Source organism: Eleginops maclovinus, chromosome 3 (genome assembly GCF_036324505.1).
Source record: "Eleginops maclovinus isolate JMC-PN-2008 ecotype Puerto Natales chromosome 3, JC_Emac_rtc_rv5, whole genome shotgun sequence".
Lineage (NCBI taxonomy): Eukaryota > Metazoa > Chordata > Actinopteri > Perciformes > Eleginopidae > Eleginops > Eleginops maclovinus.
The window spans coordinates 16902346-16929482 of NC_086351.1; the positions used below are offsets into that span (position 1 = coordinate 16902346).

At 41.9% G+C, this 27137-nt stretch overlaps 1 protein-coding gene across 7 annotated transcripts in view; it reads left to right on the forward strand.

Annotated features, from left to right (window-relative positions):
* The window catches only part of cobl (cordon-bleu WH2 repeat protein), a 63033-nt gene that overhangs the window by 23460 nt on the left and 12436 nt on the right, over positions 1-27137 (forward strand). For 6 of the 7 annotated variants that reach the window (XM_063879316.1, XM_063879317.1, XM_063879321.1 and 3 more), the window contains 3 exons: positions 3256-3438; positions 20823-21417; positions 26474-26626. In XM_063879316.1, the coding sequence (XP_063735386.1) occupies positions 3256-3438; positions 20823-21417; positions 26474-26626 (931 nt within the window). The remainder of the gene's footprint in view (positions 1-3255; positions 3439-20822; positions 21418-26473; positions 26627-27137) is intronic. The other variant, XM_063879323.1, reaches the window with a different exon arrangement.

Here is a 27137-nt window from a genome sequence, read left to right on the forward strand (position 1 = left end):
AGCCTCTAGGCATCAGATTACCCTACCTTGGCTACATTAGCACTAAAAGCCCAGCCTCTTATCTCTAATTGTTCATTAGGGGGAAAACTACTCTCTGTGTGTGTGTGTGTGTGTGTGTGTGTGTGTGTGTGTGTGTGTGTGTGTGTGTGTGTGTGTGTGTGTGTGTGTGTGTGTGTGTGTGTGTGTGTGTGTGTGTGGTCTTAAAACCTTAACATGGTCAGATAGCATCATGTTTGAGGGCAGTGGTGATTCTGAAGAAAAATAGGGAAATGTGCTCGTTTTTTTAGGCTTTTATTGAATTGGCATTCAGGTAAAACATTATAAGTGAAGGTTCATGATTTATTTGTTTTGATCACACCACATTTATCAAGTAACTCAGAGTAGCAAATACATTTAAAAAAACATTCCCAAAGTGGCAGGTATTCGACCCTACTTTGGGGAATTGAACAGTTTTATGAACATTAAGCTCATCGTATTTGTGCCAATACCTTATCACAGCAATGAAATGCAATAATTTGCAAGCCTCACAACTGTGAAAGCATTTTTGTACACTGAAGCCCCAACACATCACTTTGGGTTGGGTGTTTTTTAAAGGTTCGGACCACGCCCATCAGGGGTGAAACAGACTTTAACTGTTGACCATAGAGGGCAGTGAAACATTGCTTTTTAGTCAGGCGTTACGTTATTCCTTAGTCAGCAAAGAATAAAGATATTTTCTGTATTTAATTGTTCCTCACATGTATTCAGTTATGTTATTCTTATAAATATAGAAAACAAAGCACGTTGGGATCTCACTTCAACTACACTGCCCGGCCAAAACAAAAGGTCACAAGCCTGTGGTGGCAGTGCTATGATCTGGAGTTGCTGCAGTTGGTCTGGTCTAGGTTCAGCAACATTATGTGCCCAAAGAATGAGGTCAGCTGACTACCTGAATATACTGAATGACCAGGTTATTCCATCAATGGATATGTTCTTCCCTGATGGCATGGGCATGTTCCAAGATGACAATGCCAGAATCCATCGGGCTCAAATTGTGAAAGAGTGGTTCAGGGAGCATGAGACATCATTTTCACATGTGGATTGGCCACCACAGAGTCCAGACCTGAACCCGACTGAGAATCTTTGGGATGTGCTGACTTTGCGCAGCGGTCCGATCTCCCGTCATCAATACAAGATCTTGGCAAAAAATGAATGCAAGACAGAAATAAATGTTGTGACATTGCAGAAGCTTGTGGAAACGATGCAACAGCGAATGCGTGCCGTAATCAAAGCTAAAGGCGGTCGAACGAATATTAGAGCGTGACCTTTTTTTTGGCCAGGCTGTGTATGTGTGGTGTGATGTGGGATTTTCTGAAAAAGGAGAACTTCTCTTTGTTTAAAGTAGGTGTAGGAAGATCTCCTCTATGCTGAACTAAGATTAAATTAAAGTGTGTTTGCTAGGAAGGGATTCTGACATTTTAACAGGCTGCTGGGGATTTTTACATAGGCATGTGTGGTTTTGTAGTAGCATCAGTCCTTAAAGCACTTAAAGGCATTCTCTACAATAGAGATGCAGTAAGTCATATTCCTTAAAAAGAAGTTCTGCAGAAGTTCAATAGGGTTATCATAAGTTATCACTTTGTAATTCTGAGATCCCTCTGAGTTTTGGCTTCCCCCTCAAATGTGGCAGTATTTTTTTACAGCTACCTTCCCCTCTCTTGCTGTTTTGACAGATTTCAGACTGTTTACCAGAGGGAAGGAGTAGAACAGAGAAGGTGAACAAGTCACACAGAGTTCATGTGAATTTTCTGCTTTGAACATTATATTTTGCTGAGGGTAAAGCGAGCTCCTTTTTTAGGATTCTAAATAGAAATCACATCAATCCCTCACTTCAAACGTTTCTTTTTCTGTTCTTACGGTCCCCGTCTGCCACCTACCCAACCCCCACCTCCCCCTTACCCTGCTCCTGCCCCCAACATCCACACAGCACAGGGAAAACTGACTTATTATTTCCATTTAATATTTTTGACTGTTGATATTTCTTTATTACTCCTGTCAGCTTAGGTTGTACTGTGTTATGGCCCTTTTTACGTTTGTGTGTTTTTTACCCATTTGTTTCTGTGATGTTGTTTATATGTATTGCAGTCTATTTAGGTGTTATAGTGACTGATACATCTTAATACAAGGGTGACAGTGTTTTAGTAGTACTTAGAGCTGAGAAGAATATGGTAAATCTCCTTGCTCAATAGTAAAAGAGTGAACATTTGTAACACTTGCAAACTGATAAAATCATATAAAACCATAACTTGATATATGTGAAATATCACCAATGTTAAGAAAAAGCCTGAAGACCTCACTGCCCTAGGAAGGTTTTTTGTTTTGGAGTGCTACTCATTTTCCCATCCCTCCCCACTGTGAGATGATCTAACCTTGGTTCCAATTAATGACCTGAACTTTTTGTTCTGCTTTTATGCTTTATCTATTTAATCTGCTTTAAAACACAGTTCCCTTCTCAGATCATGGGGTTGTGAGTCGTGGATTGGTTACCCCTACAAGCTCTGTACCAAGCTGAGCCACGGGGAGATTCAGATTTTCACGGGCACTTTGAGCTCTCTTTGATCAGATATTGAAAACCATTTTTTGATCCAATGCTTTGGTCAGAAGCAGCCACCCTTTGAAAATGCGGGTGCACTTTCAACATTGTGAAATTAGTGCTGCAATAATTATTGTGACTGAACAAAAATAATGATGACATGCGTAGTATGTGCACCTATGGATGTTTTACCTCAATAAACTGTAAACTCTTCCTTTGACGAGATCAGTTTAAAAGTTCATCAGTTGTCAGTTTTAACCATTAAATCAACTTAAATCATCACTACCAGACACATGACTCCTGTCAATGCTTGTGTTTGTTAGTTGGCAGAATATCTTACTCTCTGACAGCTTTGATTACATTTTCTCAAAAAATGTAGGCCCTGGTTCAAGAACCGAGGGTTGTTGATCCCCATTCTTTGATACTTTTGTTGTATTTTGGATTCCTGTGACTTCTCAGCCACAGAACATTGACATCATGATATAAGCTTTAGGGATAAAGAGATATACGTATAACAAAGTCATGCTTCTAAAGCTTCGGATAGGCAGAGATCACTAAATACCATCTTGGCTATGGGTTGTGCAAGAGCAAAATGTTTCATTTAAAATAAACAGAAACAAAATATCATTTTATGTGTCTTACCAGTCTTACCTTATCCTCTTTTTTTTTTACATCACCTACAGCGTCTGTCCACTGCGTCAGGGGTCCTCAGTGTAGAAAATCGGCCCTGCACCTTGGGCCAGTCTCAGTCAGTCGTGAACATACCCAGGTTGTCTCCCAAGGCTGACCCCAAAAAGAGGAGGGCCCCAGCACTACCCGGGGCCCCAACGCCCAGCATGGGACACAGTGGCTTTGATGGTTATGAGGTAAGGGGATAAAAGAGCTTACCTGTTGTGAAGTCAAAATAAGACACAGATATGAAAGGATGCAGATGCTATGATGTTTTGTAGATTTTTATTTTATTTTGTTTGTTTTGTTTCAAACATTTTTACTCTGTAGCACTTTGAGTTTTGTTTACTGAAATGAAAAGTGCACTTATAAATAAAATTGATTTTTATTATTAGTATTACCCAATAGTTTGTGGAGTACTGTTTTGAAGCCCTAGCTTCGGCAAGGTGCACCGTTATACAGGTTAACTTAATAAACAAAATTATCCTGGGCAGGACCTAGCACATGTGTACAACAATCTAAGCTTACTACCCAAGTATTGTGAGTGCGGACTCTTATACCTGCTAATTGGATAAAAAATGTAATAGTAAAATCTCGCACAAAAAGCCATATTATTTGTCCAAAGTTTGCATGTTAAAGTCACTAACACCATAAACACGGTAAGGTAATGTGACGCCTAGCAGGTAGCTAACTGCTAGCCATCTGTGACAGCATATACTGTACCTGTCACTCAAAACGACCACTCCCTCAACCCTGCTAACTTTAAGCCCTGAAACAATGATTTAAATGTCGAGCTATACAAAATATTCCACCTGTACGTTTTCATGAAGGGAGAAAAACAAGCTATATAGACCAGAACTGTTATTTGTGGATTTAGGATTATAAAATGGAAACAACACAGTTTTATTTATCCCTCTATGTATGGACGTGAAGAAGTTCATCTAAGAAGCTGCAATCTCTTTGGCTTCGTTTCTGGCCTGAGCTTCAGTTCCTGTAGGTCAGTGTGACCTGTATCGTTTGCGTAAGAGAAACTGCTCCCTGCAGTCTCATTATATTGTTATGGCAGCATGCTGGGAAATGTTGTTTAGCAACCCACATCCTTCCTCCCTCCCACTGATAATAAGTTGTGTTTATTGCAAAGTGTTCTTGCTGGATATTACCGAGAGAGAGAGAAATGTTGTTATTAGGGCGGCATTGAGAATGGTGTTATTCTCTTTAGCTTGAGCAACAAAGCTGAACTGAAAGTGGGGAAGTACAAAACATTTCTAAGAAATGTATGGTGGGATTAAAACATTGGTGTTTAATCTGATTTAGGTACACCTACCTAAACTGAGTTAAGCTAAACCTTGTTTTTTATTTATTTATTCTCAATTGTGTTATCGTAGAAGCATAGCTACCAGTGGAACATTTTAGAAGGCTCATTTACAGCTCGTTTGGAAAGTCATCTATAAATATGAATGTGTCCTTCCTTTATGCCATTTATTTCATCTTGATTATGGATCATATTATTCTTTTTTATTTTGATTGTCTTGTCTTGCAAATTGTACCTTTCCATGTGTATTTTCAGTCCACAAGTCACATTAAGAACTATAACAGACACCAGATCATAATCATAATCTATAGTGGGACCACTGGGATTCACAAGAGCAGATTTTCTGAAAAGTAGTTGTCGAGGTCAACGGAGTACTCCATGACTGGTCTAATTATAGATTTATCTAACTTCCCTGCACGTCCACACATTGCAAGGTCCTGCTGCGGTGGCGGACACCTATCGTGTTTCACCTCTGTTTTTCAAGGGTTGCTGTTTGAGCTGAGAGATTGGAGACATGCTGTCCATGTGTCCAGCTGTTCTTGTCAACAGTTTAGCCTATATCTTAAATACAGTGTAGTCCGTTTCATGTACTTTTAACCCTTTCAGTGGTCGCCATATTGATTTTTAGGTGAAACAAATGGATGGAAAAATAAAAAAATCGATTGATTGTTTGATGATAAGGAGGATATTTCTGTTTAGCCAGTGTCACCTGAGGGCAACACTGAAGTGTGAGTTGTTCAGAGATTAGCGGTCCATGTGTAGGTTATCTGAATGTGATTAAAACGGCTTTAGTTTCATAACAGTGAAGGTAGTCATAGCAGCCAGGACTTGTCGGGACAGTTTCACAGGGGCATTGCCATTAAAAGAGCGCTGCATGATTTTGCATCTGTGGAACAATGGCACACGTCAAATCACATCACGTTCACAAACCAAGTTTCACTTTTACATTACCGTGCAATTTGGTATTGCTGGAGGCAGCATTAAGCAACATAAGGAAACATTTTGCTTGTCATCTCCATAAGCTCAAGCTTCAGGGAGTGCAGATGCCACGCCGTACAGTACGTTACAATACAAAAAGTCCATATACAGGTTTGTCTGCAAGTCTGAATGCGAGCCAGCTCGCTCACGCTCTATTGATCACCAGTGTGCGTTTTTCTGTTGTGTTTTTCTTTATATAGGATTTTGCTGACTGTCACGCACTGAAAACACTCTCCATTCCGCTGCATGCATGCTTGTGTCGCAATCCACCCGACCTTATGTAGACTTTGTCTGTATAGACAGTTCAAAAATTGTGTGCACTGTGTGTGTGTGTGTGTGTGTGTGTGTGTGTGTGTGTGTGTGTGTGTGTGTGTGTGTGTGTGTGTGTGTGTGTGTGTGTGTGTGTGTGTGTGTGTGTGTGTTTGAGATGGCCTGGGCACATGATAGCAGGTCATTCAAGGACAGCTCTCTATGATGGCTGTCCTCATTATAGACCTCCCTCTGAGCCGAATGAGCTTAGGTGGCCAACTCATTGTGACTTACAAGACGCAGTAATAGACATTGACATCATCATAAAAGCTATAAGGATGATGAGATTGGTGTAACGAAGCTACATACTTCAAATAGACCTTGGAGGAAAGATATCGCCGAGGGCGGCGTTTAAATCATAGTAGGAACATAGATTTCATTAAAATCATTGCGCAAATCACTTTATAGTCTGATGCGGAAATGTTGGTCATATTCAGGGCCACATTTCAGGGCGTGCTTTACAACCTCTGTCTATAACGTCAGATAATTTTAGGATAGGTGGATTATTTTGCTACATTTAACTTTTCCCTGGGGCTCTGTCCTGGGAGCAATGTTCTACTTAACATTTCTGGTTTGTATGTTTTACTTACTTTTAGTAGTTTGAAGTATTGTTGTACAAAACTGTGTGCTGATTTATGTACTTTTTCTGAACTTTCAACAGTATGGATATTCATTTTGCTGTAAGAAGAAATGCTGTTAAAATTAGCAAAATGTATTAGTATCATTTAGAAGTGATTAGAATCAGTGGCAGAACAATTAATCAATTAGGGCAGGTTATCTACTTTGGTATTCATTAAGCCAACAGCATAATTGTTTGTTTAGAAAACCTAAATGTCTCTGAGAAAACAGGGAGATGATGCTATTTACAGATAAATGCTGATGATGAGCACTTAAAAATAAAAAAAATAATTGGGCAATTGTACCTTGAAAGTGTTTTAATGCAAAGTGATTTTGGTGATCCTTTTTATTTGTTTAAAATAAGAGCACTGCAGACAGAGTAAATCTACCAAGGAGACAACAGAGACAAATGTTCATTTAGTTCAACAACTGTCTCATTTGTTATGGTTATCAACCTTTTGAATTGTATCAGGCGTAACAAAACCAACAATAAACAAAATATCAGAGCTGTAAATAGCAGCCTCTGCGTTGGACATAAATATCTGTATTGGATGACCTCAATATGGATTAATGTCAGGGTGTTGAAACAAGAACTTTTACATTTCTATTCAGGCTCTTCAAATAAAGTAATGAAAAGTATATCTTTGACCTTCGTGATCTCTGAGGGAAAGGTTGCTATATAAAGCCGGCAGAATAGAAGTAGCAGCAACTCTAAAAACAGAAGATGCAGTTATCCAGAAAGAGGGTAAACCATGTTCCACTGCAGGAGAATGTTGGGGTTGTCATTGACTGAAAAAGTCTACAGTTTTGCTCCTTTGGTTTCACAGTCAACAGTCTGTCTTTATGAGAGCAGCATTCATTTAAAAGATGTTTTGGAACATTGAGTTCTGAGACACTCAAACTTGTTTTGGGGTTTTATTCCAGCAGAGATAGACAATCTGTTTTTGTGGTTTGGTAAGCAAGCCATGTCTACATTGCATCTTGTGATAAAGGAGTTCGGAGAAATTCTGAGCTTTCTGCTTCACTGCTCAGTAACAGAAGGTGCTTCTTTAGTAAGTGCATCTGTGCCCATGTGGTGAAGAGAGAACAACTGAAGCAGAGACTGTGAGAGGGAGGAAAGAGCAAAGTCTGAGCAACTCAGGGGGTCAGAAGGTAGAATCAGGTTGTGGTAGTGTGTGTGTATTTAGGTTGTACATTAACAATGTATAAGCTTTGGGGTCATATTTTCCAAAATGCAGTACAGCATGAAATCTGGTTGGCATGCCCTTAGCACCACCCTTATCTTGCAGCAGGACGACACGCCATGGGAGAAGTTCAACAGAGGACGAGCAGCCTTTAGGTTCAGAAGGTAAAGTAGTAATAAGATCAGTAGCTGTAAGCAGAAGGCTGTCTGAAAGTCTGTAATAAAAGTTATTTATATTTATCATATAATAGTATATTTTCAAATGGATTACCCACAGCTAAATATCGACTAACTTTGGCCTTGCATTTGAATTTATGTCATTATCTTGTATAAATAATGTTCAAGCAACATACAACACAAAACAATTTAATGTTTAGATTTTTACATTTCATTGTGAAACCTTCAGTCATAACTCATGTTACATCTATTTGCTGAGAAAAGTGAACCTGGAAATAAAAACCTGTCTCAGTTGGAACACAAATGAACCATGGTAGCTGTTGCATCTTTATTAGATTAGAATACATTATATTGTTCATTAATTAAAAGTTAATCTATAACATTTCAAAAAGAAAATAGCAAAATACTCAGTTTCTGAAAGTCCATGGTGATCAGTCATATCCTAAATAAGTAAAATAATATAATATATCTGATATAATATATTATAAAACAGAGCAAAGCAGGAAAACTCCATATTTGAGAAGCTCCAATCAGCCTGTCCTGCAATGTTTCCATGCAGAATCACTTGAAAGATCCATCAAAATAGTTAGAAGTTATTTATGTGTTTGCATTGTACATATTCAGTTGTGTGTGTGTGTGTGTGTGTGTGTGTGTGTGTGTGTGTGTGTGTGTGTGTGTGTGTGTGTGTGTGTGTGTGTGTGTGTGTGTGTGTGTGTGTGTGTGTGTGTGTGTGTGTGTGTGTGTGTGAGAGAGAAACATCATGCCAGTCATAGCTTTTTCCCTAGTACAGTCCCCACAGTTTTTCTGTGTAGCATAAATTTGTTTTTGTACATGCTGCATTCCTGCCTGTGTCTGTGTGGCTTCTTGATTGATCGGGCTGGCTACGTTTTTCTTCCTGATGATCCGTCACTCTGCGAAAGTAGAGAGTTGGCAGCAGAGGGAGGCTTGTTTTTCACGGCCATCCATCAGGCCCGTAATTGTCTACAATGGTAGCTAACTTTAATCTGCTCTAATGCACATCTCTGCTTCCATCAGCCAGACAAATACAAGTTGCGGCTGGATCTGTCTTCAGTAATGAGCGTTCCTGTAAGGGTTTTCCTTTTCTTTGCTTCTGTTTCTCTTCTTTGTTTTGCTATCCATCTGTCTTTCTTTCTTTCCCTTTTTTTGTGTTCCCTCTTGATATGATTTTTTTTCTTTTGCTGCACACACTCTGTTTTGTCTCTTTTACAAAACTTGTGGACTGGTCACAGCTTTATCAAATGAATACACGCCTCCCTAAACAATATTAACAAAGGAGGTCAGCTGTTGTATTTGTGGTTAGATAGGGTTAGCCTTGTTCAGATAAGAATCTGAGAGAACAAGAGAGGAAAAGAGGGGGAGGGTAAAAAACTGTGAAAAGATAGAAAGAAGGAAGGTGACCTGGGTGTTCCTGATTTGATATGTCAATAGCGCTTTGGAAAGTTGTAAGTATGTTTTTGACACATTGTATCTCTCCATCTACTCTGCAAGAACTAAACATTTGTTTTAAATCAGTTTGGAGTACCAAATACTGCTGCCAAAGCAAACAGGAAACCCTTTATTCGCTTTCATACCAGCGGAAACTGTAGGTGCTCTACTAGTGGCTCTAGTAAGGCAATGTACATTTTACATACGTCTTCAAGAGAGACTTGATTTAATAAATAAAACATGTTTCATTCATAGTATGAACACACAAGTTGCATTGGAATCAAAATAAAGCTCTTAAACATGCATTCATGACTCAAACATCAGAGCTACAGCACATCATCCATCCATCCATCCATCCATCTTCTCCCGCTTTTCCGTCAGGGTCGCGGAGGTAACAGCTCCAGCAGAGAGCCCCAAACTTTCCTTTCCATGGCCACATCAACCAGCTCTGACTGGGGGATTCCAAGGCGCTCCCAGGCCAGCGAAGAGATATAATCCCTCCACCTGGTCCTAGGTCTACCCCTCGGTCTCTTCCCAGCTGGACGTGCCTGGAACACCTCCCTAGGGAGGCGCCCAGGTGGCATCCTCACTAGGTGCCCGAACCACCTCAACTGGCTTCTTTCAACGCGAAGGAGCAGCGGTTCTACTCCGAGTCCCTCCCGGATGACTGAACTTCTCACCTTATCCCTAAGGGAGATGCCAGCCACCCTGCGGAGAAATCCCATTTCGGCCACTTGTATCCGCGATCTCGTTCTTTCGGTCATGACCCATCCTTCATGACCATAGGTGAGGGTAGGAACGAAGATGGCCCGGTAGACAGAGAGCTTTGCCTTCTGGCTCAGCTCTCTTTTCGTCACAACGGTGCGGTAAAGCGACTGCAGTACCGCTCCCGCTGCTCCGATTCTCCGGCCCATCTCACGCTCCATTGTTCCCTCACTCGAGAACAAGACCCCGAGATACTTGAACTCCTTCACTTGGGGTAAGGCTTCATTCCCTACCTGGAGTGGACAATCCATCGGTTTCCTGCTGAGAACCATGGCCTCAGATTTGGAGGTGCTGATCCTCATCCCAGCCGCTTCACACTCGGCCGCGAACCGATCCAGTGAGTGCTGAAGGTCACAGACCGATGAGGCCATTAGGACCACATCATCTGCAAAAAGCAGTGGTGCAATCCTTAGCCCACCGAACTGCAAACCCCCTCCCCCACGACTACGCCTCGAAATCCTGTCCATGAATATCACAAACAGGATTGGTGACAAAGCGCAGCCCTGGCGGAGGCCAACCCTCACCGGAAATCGGTCCGACGTGCTGCCGAGGACCCGGACACAGCTCTCGCTTTGGGAGTACAGAGATTGGATGGCATCAATGATATAATAAACTAGATTAGCCATTAGCAGTGCTGTAACTATTCAGAGGGTAAATAAAAGATATTGTGCAGCTTGTTCTCAGTACAGAATTTAATAATAGTGTAATATTGCCATTGTAGGTAAAAAAAAGAAAAAAGGAACAGAGCCAGAGATCTGTAGTGGTCTCATTCTCAGGAGAAAAGGTCTGAATAACCAATATAAAGTTTATGAGTGATTAAAGTTAAAATTGGACTGTGCTTTTTTCATGCAACCACATCGCTTCATTTAGCAAGGTTGAAAAAAACGTATCACTGCACAGAAAACACTACTTGCATTAAATTATGTTTCGCAACTGGCTTTAGCATAACAAATATAATTGTGATCTCAGCCCAGAGTCCACATGCTTTAAGTATCTACACATATGGACAGACATATTTCGGCCTTTTCAGAAGAACACAATATACTGATTTGGATAGGGTGATTCACTGGTCACCTGTGGCGTCTGTGGTTGGATGATGTCAATGTTGCAAATTGAACTGATTGGGTACATTGGAGAAAAAAGTGTATTTTTCGTAATCTAGTTGCAATTTTTTTTTCAATATTAGTCCCCCAGCCTAGCTAAAAACCCACAATGGCTCTTGTCATACACATGCATACTAATAACATGAATGATACTCCTATAAATACACACATATCCTGTGTGCTAATGTCTGCTTAGTCTTGTGGTCATGGTGACTGAGGTGTACAGTAAGTAGGTGCTATAAGCCAACTGTTCTTAAGCACTGACCTTGAAGATTGTGAAAGTGTGAGTTAGGGGGCCCGGAATAGGGGAACACATCAGCTGTCAAAATATCTTGTGTTTGAAACCAGATGGTACAAACAGATGACTAATATGGTTAATATGTGTACATATGTGTGTGTATCAGTGTTAAATTACTCTGCATATTGGAGCAGATAAGTGAAACAATCCTTCAAATAGTGATACAAGCACCAAAGGAGAGGCAGAACACTGATTGCTATGATGAGGACATCTGTGTCACTGGCCTTAACCTTCAGGACCTTGCTCCCCTCCTCCACTGCGTGCCTGGCATGTACAAAGATGCGTGTGTCTGCTTCCTTGTGACTACATGGTGCTATCCCATCCAAGCTGATTGTGTCGTTGCAGGCAACATCTTCATCTTTGGTCACAATGACCAAGTTGGGTGTAGACATATGTGCAATCTTGTCAGCCAGGAACCTGAACAGCTCAGTTTTGTTATCACTGTCTCGTAGGAAGTTCCGCCAGTTTGAGGGGATTTTGCCCTTGCTTGTTACTCTGCGTTTTACCCCACGTCCACGCTTTGACCTGGTTTCAGCCTTGAGACTTGATGACTGGTAGACCTCAAACACGATGTCTGTTTTCTTGTACTTGGTGGAGTATGCTTGTACTTTGGGGAGCACATCCAACATGGCATAGTCTTCAAAAGTCTTTGAGGTTCGTGGTGGCAGCGTGTTCACCTGTGCTGAACCATCAATGATGATTGCATCAGCCTTTGGTTCCACATCAGGTATTGTATCATGGCTCTCAAGAATGGCTGCAAGCTGGGACTTCTGACTGGAGTAAAGCTTCCCACCATCACTCAAGGCAGCAGGGAACTTGAAAGAACTTGTGCAGGTCACATTCTCTGCTCTGGCATGAGATGAACAGCTCGGAGAAGAGCTGCAGTCCTCCTTCTGCACTTTCTGCTTTGAAGCATCAGCAGAAGCTGGTTCATGTCCGAAGAAGTGTACCCTGTTTTTCTTGATTGGGTCATAGAAGGTGACCACTTCACATTTTGCAGGCCCTCCATGAACTGCTGGATACAAGTTCCGCCTCTCTCATAATGTGTGCTGAGAAGTGCAGCTACACTGGGATGAGCGATATCCTTGGTGTCCAGTGACAACAGATCCCCACTCTCTTCCTGGAAAGGATTGCCCAGCTCCTTCAAAACTTGGGTCAGCTTCTTGACTTTCTCAAGGAAAACCCTTTGGGCTTGTGGTGTCTCATTTTGGTAGCTAGTTTGTTCTGCAGCGCCCTTAGCTTCAGATGCTGCCTCGTACTGTGCAGCCAGGTGGCAGACTGGAGGACCAGCTATCATCCATCTCCTCAGTGCTGAGGGATCTTCAGTTATACCAACTACTCCCCCGTCAGCTTTGATAACAGCATTTGACTGTTCATGAGCCTGGTCAGTAGCCATTGCAGAGAACTCTCGCCTTGACTTGTGAACAACAAACTTTCCACTCGCAAACTCCTGGGCCAGCTGGGAATGTTTCTCTTTGATGGTCACCATGTCTCGGAGATGGATGGGGAGCCAGCGTGCATAGTTAGTGTTGTTGCTGGCAAAGAAGTATGGGATGAGCTCAGTCAATGCTTGGCAGTACAGGTTGAAGTTGGCTTCCCTGAATGCTCGGATCAGTAGTAGGATCGCCAGTTCCATGGACAGCACCAAACTCCAGAACTGAAACGGCGGACTTTGAAGTTTGCGACTATCACACCAAGCATCAAAGCATAGCACTTCCTCAGAGTTGTCAGTGCAATAGTCATTGTAGGCTGCCATCAACAGCTGGTAGAGACTGCATGCTGTTATCTGGTGGGCCTGGCATGTCTTAGTGATGCTTGCTGCTGATAGGAATGATTCTGCGGTCCCAGAGGAAGCCATCCCTAACTCCACCAGGGCTCTTGTCCAACCACTCTCCTCTAGAAGTGTTCCAGTGGACTTCAGTGCAGCCATCTCAATGTGTAGGCCTCCAAACATTATGACAAACTTATCCTCACCATACTGCTCAGGCCAGTGCCACTGGATTTGCTTTGCCAATGCATAGATTGGCCGGTCGGCAGTCATGACAGGTATCTGACCTGGATTCAGGAAAGATACAGTCTCTTTGACTTTGTCCATGACATGTCTGATGGTAGCAACCGAGTGGGCTGGGTCTCGGAGGTAGCAGTGATGTTATGCTAACCTCAGCTTCAGGGCTTCTCTTCTTGGAAGCATGGTGGGTTGGCCAGGTCATATTCACTGCCCCATCTGTCTCTTCAGTTGCACTGACTTTTTCCAGCCACTCATACTCCATTGCCAGTTGTGGTCCTAACAGAGTGATGTCTGGATCTGTCTGCACAGGACGGCTATGTGGAGGAGAAGGCTTCTTTTTGGTGAAAAAGGCTGGGCGTATATTGGTGAAGGAGTCAGGCAGTTCTGGAACTGTCTTCACCTTCTCCTCTCCATATCTCACAGGTTCACGGTATTCAACCTGGTTTTCTTTGGTTGGATGTTGGAAAGCTGAGATGCTGGTGCCATGAAAAGAGGTTGTTGCAGTTGTTGCAGTGGGGTTGTGGTCAATGTTGTTCATGGCTGTTGTGGTGAACAACCCTCTCCTCAGAACTTGTGGGCAGACCACCCCATCCTCTCTGTACCTGTTCACCGTTGAATCTCCAAGCTGTGCAGATATTTCCAGTACTCATATGTCATATGAAATACTAAGCCCATGTTCATGAAGCATTGTCACCAGCATCCTCTTCCTAGTCTTGGCATATATTGACATTCCCATGTAGATGGGGAATGGTGTTTCCCGATCTTTGGAATGCCTGTGAGTCGATGCTCCTTCCTTGTGTCTTGTGTAGCAGTTATACTGCAGGAGCTGTGCAATTGCAAGGTCTGACTTGGAGGCACCAAATTTCCGTTGTGATTTGATGTCAGCCCCGTGTTCAATCATGCCTACAAATTGAAGAAGGCTGGGTGGAATGGCATCCTCAATACATCCCTCATGGAAGGTTCCGTCAAAAGAACACTTGTGGTCCAGCATGTGTCTCCTCAATATCTTGGCTGCTTTGGTAAGTGTCATAGCATCACTATAGTCAGAGGCTTGTGACAGGGCAAAGCCTACATCGTTTTGGAAAGCCAGCAGGACATATCTTTCCTTCTTGTGAGCTTCCAGCTCAGGTATTTCAACGAACAGTGAGTCTGGTGGCGTTAACATCCGTTGTCATGATCCTGGTTTCGTGTCTGTCATGTGTTTGTGTTGTGTCTTTTATTTTGAAAGGTTTTCCCCTCTTGTGTCAGGTTGAGTTTCACTCCCTGTCTTTAGTTTCCCTCCTTCCCCTGATCGTGTCATTGTGTTCACCTGTTGCCCCTGTGTTTCTCCTCCCCTCTCCAGCTGTGTGTTGTTTGGTGATTAGCCTTGTGTATTTAGTCTTGGTTCCCCTTTTGTCTCTTGTTCGGTAGTCGTCTGATGTTGTACATGTTACCTGCCTGTTCCTGCCCGTCCGTCTGTCTGCTCCTGTTCCCAGTGTCCCTGTATCCCCTGGTTAGTGTTGGTGTGGTAATTCTTGGTTGAACGTACAGCTTTAATTTAAATAAAGCTCGCCTTTTGTTTGGACCCATACCTGCCTCCCGTTCATTTTACTGCACTTGGGTCCTGTTTCCCCAAACCGTGACATCCGGTGTCTCCATACCCAGCTGTTCTAGACGCTGTTTGTACCATATCTGCAAGTCAGAATATTGCAGGTCCCTCGGAACTTAATTTGGTCTCCACTATGTAGGTTACTAGTTCTGAAAATGACAGTGGGTGGACATCCCACTGCTGGCTCTGCTCACTCTTATTCAACATTTCTCAGGAAGGCTCTCTCTCTGTTGTACAGGGATGTCAAACATGCAGGATGATACTTGAGCTCCTGTGCTATGACATCTCCACCACTTAGTACTTTCAGGAGTCTTCCATCATTTAGAGTTTTAGCACAGTCATTGAGTCTTTTGTTAAGCTTCATGGTCATGGCATGTCTCAGTTCTGATGCTGGCTGTTTTTGTTCACAAAGGAAGTACTAAGACTCCAGACCCTCACGGCTGGTTCTTCGAAGTTTGTTTTACCCTTCTTCTGATTGAGCACTTTGAGGTCCAAGCCTTCTCTTTCTTGCCCTGTCCAGTTTGGTATTCTTGAAAAGATATCGGCAGCTCTGGTGGTACTTTGCCAAGTTCCTCCTCACTGTTTCTTCTATTCCACCACCCTCGTCCAGTCTGGTTGGATCCAGAACAATGGGCATCTCATTGAGGGCATGGAACAGGGGGATATTGGTCGCAATCATGGTGTAGCCATCTTGTTCAGATGTATAATGTTTAGGTGGGGATTTTAGATCCTCATTATCTTTATCCTCTTGGCAAATACAACATTTGCCCCAGTCAATTTTCCATTTAGATGATCCTGGAGCTGAACATGCCATCTTGTTCGGTTATGAATGAATTAATGCAGTAAGGCCGAGAGTTTATCCTTTTACCACCTTTACCACAGTATGACTATACACATTCAGCAATGGGATACAACTAGGTTCAGACATAAATCCTACACCTAGCCCAATCGTTCATCCAGTGCCATTTAAGTCCCTTGGCTCGGCTCTCCCGCGCTGGCACACCCTGTCGATTCAGGTGCGGCTATCTAACTACGTATAACTAATATCTAGCTACTAGCTAACTGTTGTGAGGCTTGAATTAGATACCATTTGGGACATTAAACTATACTATTACCACTAGTACTAGTTACAGTAAAGCTTGTTTAGCCGACACTGAACCCCATGCTGAGTTTCAAAGCAGTGTGATGTCACCAGTATGCCCTGGCTGTGCCTTGACATCCACTCTTTTCTGACTCTCTCTTCCCTTCACTGGGGGTGCATCCAATTCAGTTCTCATTCCTCTCATCAATCAGCTGTGGGTGCTGTCTTCATGCACAATATGTTAGAGTCTGAAATGCTTAATCACACACAGAGACTCTCACCTGATTTAGCCCGTGAGCCAACGTAGTGGATTATTTTTATCTAAGGTCAGAATAAGGCAAAAATAAGCTTTTGAGAGGTTTAAGGGTCCCAGATTTAGATTCTACGTGGTAAAAAATGTATATATTGATGTCAGAATCATCCATATTGGCCTGGTCTGTGCATATTTATTACTGCTTATGGTGGCCATCTTGAATTTCAAGTGGCCCGCATCGTTTTTGAAAAGAGTAATCTAAGAGAGTATAAGAGTATCTGTGCCAATTTTGGTGCTTGTATCACCATTTGAACGATTCCTCTGAAAATATGATGTTATCTGCTCCACTAGCACCCGTGGTTTATAACTAACAGATAACCAGGTTATATTGCCATTTTGAAGATGTTATCACTAAACTGCTTTAGATTTAAATTAGAGCGCAATCAGGGAATACACTTTGTCAACCACATGGCCAACAGGACTAAATGCTATATGATTGAATTAATTTCCAGAGGAAAAACTCAGTGTTTGGAAAAAGGGGAAGAAAACATTCAACTTCAGTGGGTCAGTAGGACAAAGTAGACGACAATGGAACTGGGTCAGCCATGTGTCTCCTTATCCTTAGCTAGCCTCTTCTACACCCCACCCCCCTCCCCCCTTTCACACACATAAACCCTTTTCATCATACATCCCACATATGTCCATTATAATACACCCGTCTTCCAGCCTACTGTTAGGATGTGTTTGACCTCTGTGCCCTCTGAGTTGAGACAGTTCAGCTGCATTTATTATCTCTGACACGCACATGCATGTACCCGACATGCACAAGCACTCACACATATACTGTGTAACCCCCTCTCATATACACACATACTCCATTTCACATTAGTGCTGTAATATTGCCCTGTGACAAAGCCCCCCCACCCATCAAGAGTCCTTCAAAACAATGAATGAATGGTCACGCCACCAGGTCGAAGCCTCCATGCGTGGCTGTATCTGATCAACATGCTCCAACATGGGGCCTCTCGAACCATACGAATGGAAACTTGAATAGACACACCAGACTGTCCTCACATGGCCTTCTTTGCACTTTTGTGTAAAGGCGCATTCCTTTTTAATATACACCCATGTTCACATATGTTGCGTTGTTGCTCAATCGTTCTTTATCAGAGCCTAAACAAACCAAACGAGAAAAGTAAAGCAAGGAAAGTTCGTAGATAATAACTGCTTGTTCTGACATTGAAGCGTGTAGACCATTGTCCCGACCAGTTGTGATTGACACCAGAGATTCTAGTTATACTTTAAATTGGTGAAAATATAGCTCCGGAAAAAAATAAGAGATCACTCCAAATTGTTTTTAAATCTTTATCTCTACATGTATGGCAGCCATTCCAGTGTCTGTTGGATTTCGACAAAGAAAAAAATTGTCTGTAGTTTATAGAATACAATAAAAAAAAAAAAGATAAAATCATTTAACTCAAAGACATACCTATAAATAATAAAACAAGAGGAAAGGATAATGCTGAAATGTTCTCTTAATTTTTTACGGGGCTATATGTGTGCAATGTATTTTAATGTAATGTTATTCGTCATCCAAATGAAAAAATAGACCAAAATAAAATGCTTTATTTTTACAGTTTTTCTTGTTATCACTGTTAATAATAGATAAAGTCGTCATTAGTCCAAGACATCAACACGGCAGACAACAGGAAAGCTCTCATCAAGTTCTCCATTTTACTGTTGTTAGTAGAGTTCCTGTAAAGCAAACAAAATTAGGAGGGAAACAAAGACGCCAGATAATCAGATGGTTCTGACATCCTTTGTTAATCATCAGAAATCTAAAGACTCAAAATGACTTGTTGATGGCGTTTCTTGCATCCATCAGTCTTCGCCTTTTGAACCTTTTAGATATTTAACACAGCAGATATGAGCCATGATCTGTCTCCTTGTGATAAAGATGAATGATGTCTGCATAATAAATAATGTGAGAGAACTGCTCTACGTACTCATCACTCACTTCCATATACACTATATAGACAAAAGTATTGGGACACCTACACATTACACCAAAATGCCAAATTCTTAGGCAGTAATATGACATTGGTCCCCCCTTCGCAGCTGTAACAGCTTCCACTCTTCGGGGAAGGCTTTCTACAAGATTTTGGAGTGTGTCTGGGAATTTTTTCCCATTCATCCAGAAGAGCATTTGTGAGGTCAGACACTGATATTGGACATGAGGGCATGGCTCGCCATGTCCTTTCTATTTCATCCCAAAGGTGTTCAATGGGGTTGAGGTCAGGGTTATGTGCGGACCGGTTGAGTACCAAACTCATCCAACCATGCTTTTATGGACCTTGCTTTGTGCACTGAGGCACAGTCATGCTGGAACATATAAGGGCCTTCCACAAACAGTTTCCACACATTTGAAAGCATAGAATTGTCCAGAATGACTTGGTAAGATGAAGCATTAAGAATCCCCTTCTCTGGAACTAAGGGGCCTAGGCCAACCACCCCCAAAAAAAAACCATATACCAGTGTCCCAATATTTTTGTCTATATGGTGTAGTTACGGTGGTTCCATCTGACATTGTTTCTGCTTGTGATCTGATGCAACATGACTCAAATGTACTAAGGGCGCCACAACTTGTGAATCCACTTGACACTTAGGCTCTATTTTGATTTGTTGTGACTTGACCTGTGATGTCATGACACAAGGTTGACATAAGACATGAGCAGAAGTGGCCATATGCTGCCTCTAGCTTGCAGCAATGCATGCCATTAAAAGGAAAAAGAGCCATCTCATCTCAAATACTGATAAGAAAATATATAATTCCAGATGATGTAAAGCTATTGGTCACATGCTTGACCTAATATACAGTGTAACCCTGAATGTGGTATGATATTGAGCCTCTAGACTTGGCTTCAGCCTCTAACAATCTTAAGTACATGCTGCGTTCCCAGTCATGGCGCCAATAACCACTATGAGAGCAGCACACACTTATCCCTCCAACCCTTAACAACTGCAAAATCCATAATGTACTGTGCCTTTTTACATGCTGGACATTACATGTGCTCATACTGTTAAATGTGCATGTGTGTGTACAGCTCTCAGCATGGCTTTACTGCAGTCTTCTCTCTGCAGGGAACACACACACACACACACACACACATACACATGCATGCACTCACACACATCCATCTTCATAGGCATGTCAGTCATCCATTTCAGCTTCAACTTTGGCCCACATCCACTGGTATGTCCGTATTGATGTATATATGAATGCCAAGGAGGGAGAAAAGTAGGAGACCAAGGAAGAGAAAGACCACCAGTTGGAGGAGGGGGGATTTGGATTTCCATACCGTGCCATGCATTGAGTTCACATGTTTGATCCTAGCCTGGCAAGGTGGCCTGATCTCTCCTGTCCTGCTGCATGATGCAACACTACATGCAGCTGCGGGCATGTTCTCTCTGCTGAGTCTCAGAGTGAGCAATGTTGAACTCAGCACAGCAGCAGTAACTGGGATTTCTTAGAAGTAAAAACATCTATACTGTTGAAACCTGCCCGTAGCACTTTGAAGTTGATTCTTAGAAAACTGACTTCACATGGACTGAGATCAACTTTCAGTCAACCTTCTCGTCTCCCGGTGGAGTTACATACATGATTTTCCACTTTCTAGTTTGGTGATGATTCATCATTTTAGGCTTTTTCTTTTCTTGTGAGCTTCTATCAAAAAAAGTCCTTCCCACCACTCTGAATGTATTTTCCATCACAGTCATTGTGAAAACCAGGAAACAACTCGTAATGTTATGAAACATCCATTGACAGATTTCTGTTGAGCAACTTGTATCCACTAGGATAAATGTTATTCAATATCCTTTTACGTGAACCCCATCATCGACTTCACGCTTATGTGGGTAAGGATGCTCCTCAGTAATATCCTGCATTGGCAGACTGTATTGAAGAACGTTAAAAATATGACAAGACAGAGTTTCTTAATGTTTTTCGTTTGGTGTTTGCACTCAGATGAAATGACATCATTTTGATATTAATTGAGCAGTCACTTCATCCCCTAAAGTGATCAGTGTTTCAGTATTAATCTGCAATAGCTTTTCAATAATCCGTCATGTCCCTTTAAGATATAATGAGAAACTCCACAGAAAAATAAACACAGTATCAATATCCACTATCAGGAAACAACTGCCTCACTTTCACTGTGTCACTGCCTGACGTTATAAGTCTTGTAAGATAATTTAAAAGGAATGTTGGCACTCTGATGAATTTGAAGAGTCAGACGCCTGCCAGAACTCCTCTCGATTTAATTACTCAGTAGTAAACTCTACTTCAGTTCTGGAAGACAGGCTGATTTATGGGTAGACCTAACACACACACATTTGCTCAAGGTGCTCAGATAAATTAACTTCTTCTGTCTCTCCTTTTTATTTTCCTTATTTTTTTTATTAGATGGGCCTTGGCACAGAAACCCTGCAGAGGAAAAGAAAGGCTCCAGCCCCTCCACCCACCCCAGGCCCTGATGACACTTCAACCTCCCCTTCTCCCAGCCTTGATGCTACTGAAGCTCCTACCCCAGCCTTCCATATTAAGGTGGCACAGTCAAACACCGTCTCTTCCACCACTGTGGTAACGCAAACGGTAAAACCCGTCCCCTTGAAAACAGTAGCACAGCCTCCACCTGTGATCGCTGCCTCCCCATCCCCCAGCTCCCCGACCCCGAGCGGCAGCAGCACCACCACCGACAGCCTAGCGGTCCAGGACTCCAGCTCTGAACTCAGCCACAGCCTTGACGACTCCGACGCTGACCTAGACCAGGCTGTGTCATACTGCAGCACCCTCACCAGCAGCACAGAGAGCGGCTCTGCCCGGGTCCAGCCCGCTAAGAAAAGCTCCAGCAGCAGGGTGGGGGAATCCCAAAAGGCCCGCAGCACAACTGCCAAACTAGATCAAAAGGCCACCTCAACCGTCAGCTCCAGATCAGACACTGAGTCGGCCCTAAACCTGAAACTGGATGACCTTGAGCACAACAGAAACAGCGCAATGGGTAAATATCTATAAAATGGTATCACGGTCATTAAAGGTCTCCTATTATGATATATTTGAACAATATATTGTAGGGTAATATCTATACAAAACTTGTCTATGAAGTGTTTTGCTCAAAATACCAAACAGATCACCCATTGTAGCATGCCTCATACCCCTCTATTTCAGTCCTGTTCCTGAAGTGCTGATTCTGTGACTGTAGCTTTAAATTTGAGCTGACCTGAAGCTTGCCATGCCCCTTTGGAGTGCATGCAACTCTCTCCTCAGATACTCAGCTATACGCTGCCGTGATTAAACGCCATATTATCTTCCAAACCAAATCAAGCATAATATCTGAAAGACTTCTCAGTGTTTACCACCGTTTTTAGAGTTTTGGGTATGGAGGAACACTCTGTGAGTCTCCTTACACACCGGGGACACATATTTATGTATAAAAGACAGCAATAAGTGCTTTTTGCATAACAGGGGACCTTTAAAAGAACAAGCCCCGTGCCAAGATTTTTAGAAGTCATATAAATGTCTGTTGATTTTTAGTGATGTTAAACACTCTCTCTGTGGGTTGATGAAGTCAATCTGTCTGAAGTTGAGTTGCCCTGGAGAAAGGAGCTGTCACTGCTGCAACCTCTGAAACCTAAACTGTCAAGAATGACGGTCATAACCTAGTGAAAGAGTTTGAGTAAATGTGTGTGCGTGCGTGTGTGCGCTTCATGGCTGAAGTACAGGAACTTGTGGAGCTGGTTTTCATCATAGCCTACAAGACAATGCACTCCTTGTCTCTCGCCTGCGCTTATCAATCCCTCACGTTCTTATCTCCCCCCTTTCTCTCTCAGTTATTAATTTCTCTCTTTCTCATATGCATGCAGCCACTCACTCAAAACCATCAAAGCCGGCACATACAAAGAGACAGCTCCATCATAGATTTAAGCCGGATCAACTTGAACTTCAGCTGGCCTTGTATCGATCTTTTATAAACACCTAGATCTTTCCCCCGTAACAAAGCAAGATTGCACAAGATGTCTGACAGGGAGGCTGGGGTGAGAGAGACCTCTAAAAAAGGGGATGAGAGAGGTGAGGGTATCAGAATGGAGTTCAGACTAAGGAGCATGGGAAGGTTTGGCAGTGGGGACAACAAGGTAGAAACAAGGGCAGTTGAGGGGTTAGATAGAGGAGGTTGATGGACAGATGAAGTATGAGGAGGTTGTTGCATTAGTCGGGAACAGAACAGAGCACAAGAATCATTAATACATGTATAGATCTCACTTTTTCTCTATCCTGAAACTGCTAAAATAAGATTTACTTTATTAATCCCAAACTGGGAATTGTTTGTGTTGCAGCAGCATAATACAATACAAGGCATAGAAAATAATTAGAAATAAAAAGAAGAAATAAACAATGCTAAAGTGTAGACATCTCAAAGAACAAATAGAAATAAAAATACTGGCATTAGAGAAAATATATATATATTCAGTTGACTATGAAGATAAATAATCTATAACATGTCAGACAAGTTAACACTATTGAAATTAACAACATATAAAGCAGGATATTATATACTTAACAGGGAAATGAGTGAATGTACAATGCTGACAGTACAGCACGTTCTCTCTTCCTCTTTAGTTTAAATCTTCTTTCTTTAACTTTGCAGTGTGTTTGGGAAAATGTTTTTTTTCCTACACTCAATGTCCACATCAACATGCAGCAGCTAAACCCTATCCGTTCTTTCTGGTAAGGCAAGGCAAGGCAAGGCAAGGCAATGCAAGGCAAGGCAAGGCAAGGCAAGTTTATTTATATAGCACCTTTCAACACAAGGCAATTCAAAGTGCTTTACAAACATGAAAGACATTAAGAGCAGTAAAAAAATAGTGTAACAGAAACACATTATAAAAGGGCATTTAAAAACAGTCATTTAAGAGCAAAGATAATGAAATAAACACAACAGGTATAAAATACATGAATAAAAGTTACAGTGCAGAATAAAAGTTACAGTGCAATGTTAGATAAGAACAGTTCAATTAAAAGCAGCAGCAAAAAGAAATGTTTTCAGCCTGGATTTAAAAGTAGTAAGAGTAGCAGCGGCCCTGCATTGTTCTGGGAGTTCCAGTTCCAGATATTTGGAGCATAATAACTGAACGCTGCTTCACCTTGTTTAGATCTAGGTCTGGGGACAGAAAGCTGAACTGCCCCAAAAGACCTGAGAGTTCTGGATGGTTCATAATGTAGCAGGAAATCACAAATGTATTTAGGGCCTAAACCATTCAATGCTTTATAAACCAGCAGCAGAACTTTGAAATCAATTCTTTGACAGAGAGGAAGCCAGTGTAAAGACCTCAGAACTGGACCTATGTGATCCACTCTCTTAGTGTTAGTGAGGACTCGAGCAGCAGCGTTCTGAATCAGCTGCAGCTTTCTAATGGATTTCTTAGACCTGTAAAGACACCATTACAGTCTACTGAAGATAAAAGCATGGACAAGTTTTTCTAGATCCTGCTGCGACATTAGTCCTTTAATCCTAGATATTTTCTTCAGGTGATAGTAGGCGGACTTAGTAACTGTCTTAATGTGACTGTTGAAATTCAGGTCAGAGTCCTTGACTACACCTAGGTTACTGGCGTTAGCTGTTGTTTTGAACATTGCTGACTGAAGCTCAGCACTGACTTTTTGTCGTTCCTCCTTTGTTCCAAAAATAATTACCTCAGTGTTGTCTTTGGAGAAAGTTCTGACTCATCCAGTCATTGATTTGTTCAATGCACTTACCCAGTGTTTGAATTGGAGCATAGTCTGCTGGTGAAATGGTAATGTACATTTGTGTAACATCTGCATAGCTATGGTAACTTGTTTTGTTGCTTTTCATTATCTGAGCCAGTGGTAGCATGTAGATGTTAAAGAGAAGAGGCCCCAAGATGGAGCCTTGAGGAACCCCACATGTCATATTTGTCAGCTCTGATGTGTAGCTGCCTATAGAAACAAAGTGTTTCCTGTCCTTTAAGTAAGATTCAAACCTATTTAGAACCGTTGCCGAAAGTCCCAACCAGTTTTCTAGTCAGTGTAGTAATATGTTGTGGTCAACAGTGTCGAATGCAGCGTTGAGATCTAATAATACTAACACTGAGATTCTGCCACTGTCTGTGTTTAAGTGGATGTCATTGTAGACCTTAACAAGAGCAGTCTCAGTGCTGTGGTGATACAGGGTGAAACACCTACTGCCTGCACTACAGTATAGGGTGGAGCCCTCTGTTATATAGACAGAAACACACATGTATACAGTGTATTTATATAGGGTTGCCTTTTGTTTAGGTGTGCCTTTTCATTTGAGCAAAAACATTATGTGCATGTCAAATGGTAAACTGTGTATCATTTGCTTTGGGAGCCTTTTAATTCTAAAGAGTATCAAAAAGGCTCTTAAAACAGTAAAAATAAAAGATACTAGACCATAGAATAGTATTATTTTAAATTTCTGTTGGTAAACCATTGTTTTTTTTTAGGTAATACTTACCAAAACGCTTCAAACTCCTGTTATGATGAAGCCTAAATTATATTTGAAAAAATGAATCTGTAGAATGTGCAAATATTCCTCTCACTGCAGGTTCAGCTTGAAGAAAACAAGTAGAGTAACAGTTAAGTAGTGTCTTGCCTTTAAATCTGGTTACCAACTTCCACTGTTTGATATTGGCAGTGATACAGCACTTGTGTTTTTAAGACATTAATCATATGGTTATTTAGTGTAGCACCAAAGGCATCAATGTATGTCTGTGCTGTTGTTTAATTCCTTCTTTATGAGAAACGTACTGTATGTAAACCAAGACACAATAACACAAGGGAGGGGAAACTTATGAAATTGTGGGATTAGCATCCGGGTTATTTTTAGTTTTTCATGGAAAGTGTTTCTACTGCTTGTGTGTGTGTGTGTGTGTGTGTGTGTGTGTGTGTGTGTGTGTGTGTGTGTGTGTGTGTGTGTGTGTGTGTGTGTGTGTGTGTGTGTGTGTGTGTGTGTGTGTGTGTGTGTGTGTGTGTGTGTGTGTGTGTGTGTGTGTGTGTTCCAGAAGCTGTCAAGGTTATGATGGTGTAGTTCATCATCGCAGCTCTGCACGCCGTCTCAGTTCCTTCTCGTTTTCCACAGCAGAGTAAATAGATAAAGGAGCACTTGGACAGCACCTGCTGACTAAGACACGGCACGCTGATGCATCTCTACTCTTATAGGCACAGTTTGGGAGCTGTTTTTCAACAGTGCTGTTTTACAGTCATTTTGCTTTTGCCCCTACAACCCAATATGTTATCCAGATTGACTTTAACCAAATTCATCAGTACACAGCCTCCATGGCTTTGTGTATGTACTTATTACACATCTGTACTCTTTACTTCCTTTCTTGCTGCCTCTTCTTTCATTACCAACCACATTACCTTCTGTTTTGATAAAGTCAAGTTTCAAAATGTGACAACTCTATACATCATAATGACTCCTAAAAATGTCCTACATTTACAAATATATTTTTTCAAATAGAAAGCAACACTAGGAAATAAAACATGAGTTCTGCCCCTGCCATGCATGTTGTTATTCAGGTTTTTACAGAATCTATCCAAGCTGAAAGTTGTAGGTGTAACTTTTCCTTTAACTTCAGCTCAAAAGACCTTTTTTGCCAAGGTTTGGCCTAATAAACACACAGTACATTGTGAAAATCAACAAGAGTATTGGCCTACAAATAAACACACTGTAAACACAAGATTTCCTTACAGCACTTTTAACAAGTGATAAACTCTCTGGCTCAGCAGATGAAAAAAAAGGAGATCTACCCACAGACACTTGAGTTTGAGTTCATCACAAGAAAACTCAGAAGATTAAGAAACCACTGTTTGAATAACAAGCCGTTTCTAAGAAGTGGAGCACAAAAAGCAAAGACGCTGCCAGCATAAATAAAAAACAAAATAACTGTGATTGCATAACATCTTCTGAGCTACTTTCAGTCTGAGAAGTTGTAAGATCGTTTGTCCCACATTCCCCACTTTTAATTTCCAACATGACCCTGAGTGCCCACCCTGCCTGCATGCTCTTTCTCCTACAGGAGCCGCTGATCGACCAGTGCCACCCAAACCTCGCCGTTCACCAGGGCCACCGCAGCTTGTCCTACCCCTTTCCCCATCCTTCCCTCCCATTGAGCCCACAGAAAGCAACTCCCTGCAGAGTCCCATCGGGGCTGAGGAAGCGGCTCCCCAGTGTAGGTTCCAGATGGGCTGCCCCTCTTTTTTCCTTTCACCGTCGCTCGTTCTTCTCTGTCCTAGAAGCTGCCTTCCTGGGTTTTCTAACTTTTGATTCCAACCTTTTAGAATTTGTTCTATCCTCTCCTGCCAAACCTTTTTTTGTGTACATGTGTGTGTGTGTGTATGTGAATAATGTATCTGTCCTCACCTGCTTTCCATCTGTCTGTGGGATAGGCCGCTGAGTTGTTAAATGATACTGGGGCCATGCCAGGTCAAGGTGCTCCATATCTATAAATGTCAAACTGTTATACCCTGTTATAGTCCAAAAGGTCAGGGCAGGGGTCAACAGCAATCAACGGGAGATGCTTTTTTGTTGCATTTATACAGTACATGGAATATATTAGGTGTATTATGGAATACATTGTTGAGTGATGCTGAACTGTAAGCAGGCCACTCTTTTTTTTCTGTGTTTACCTTTCTGTTTTTTCTCTAAAGGCTGGTTTTATTGTCATCCCTGCTAAACACAAT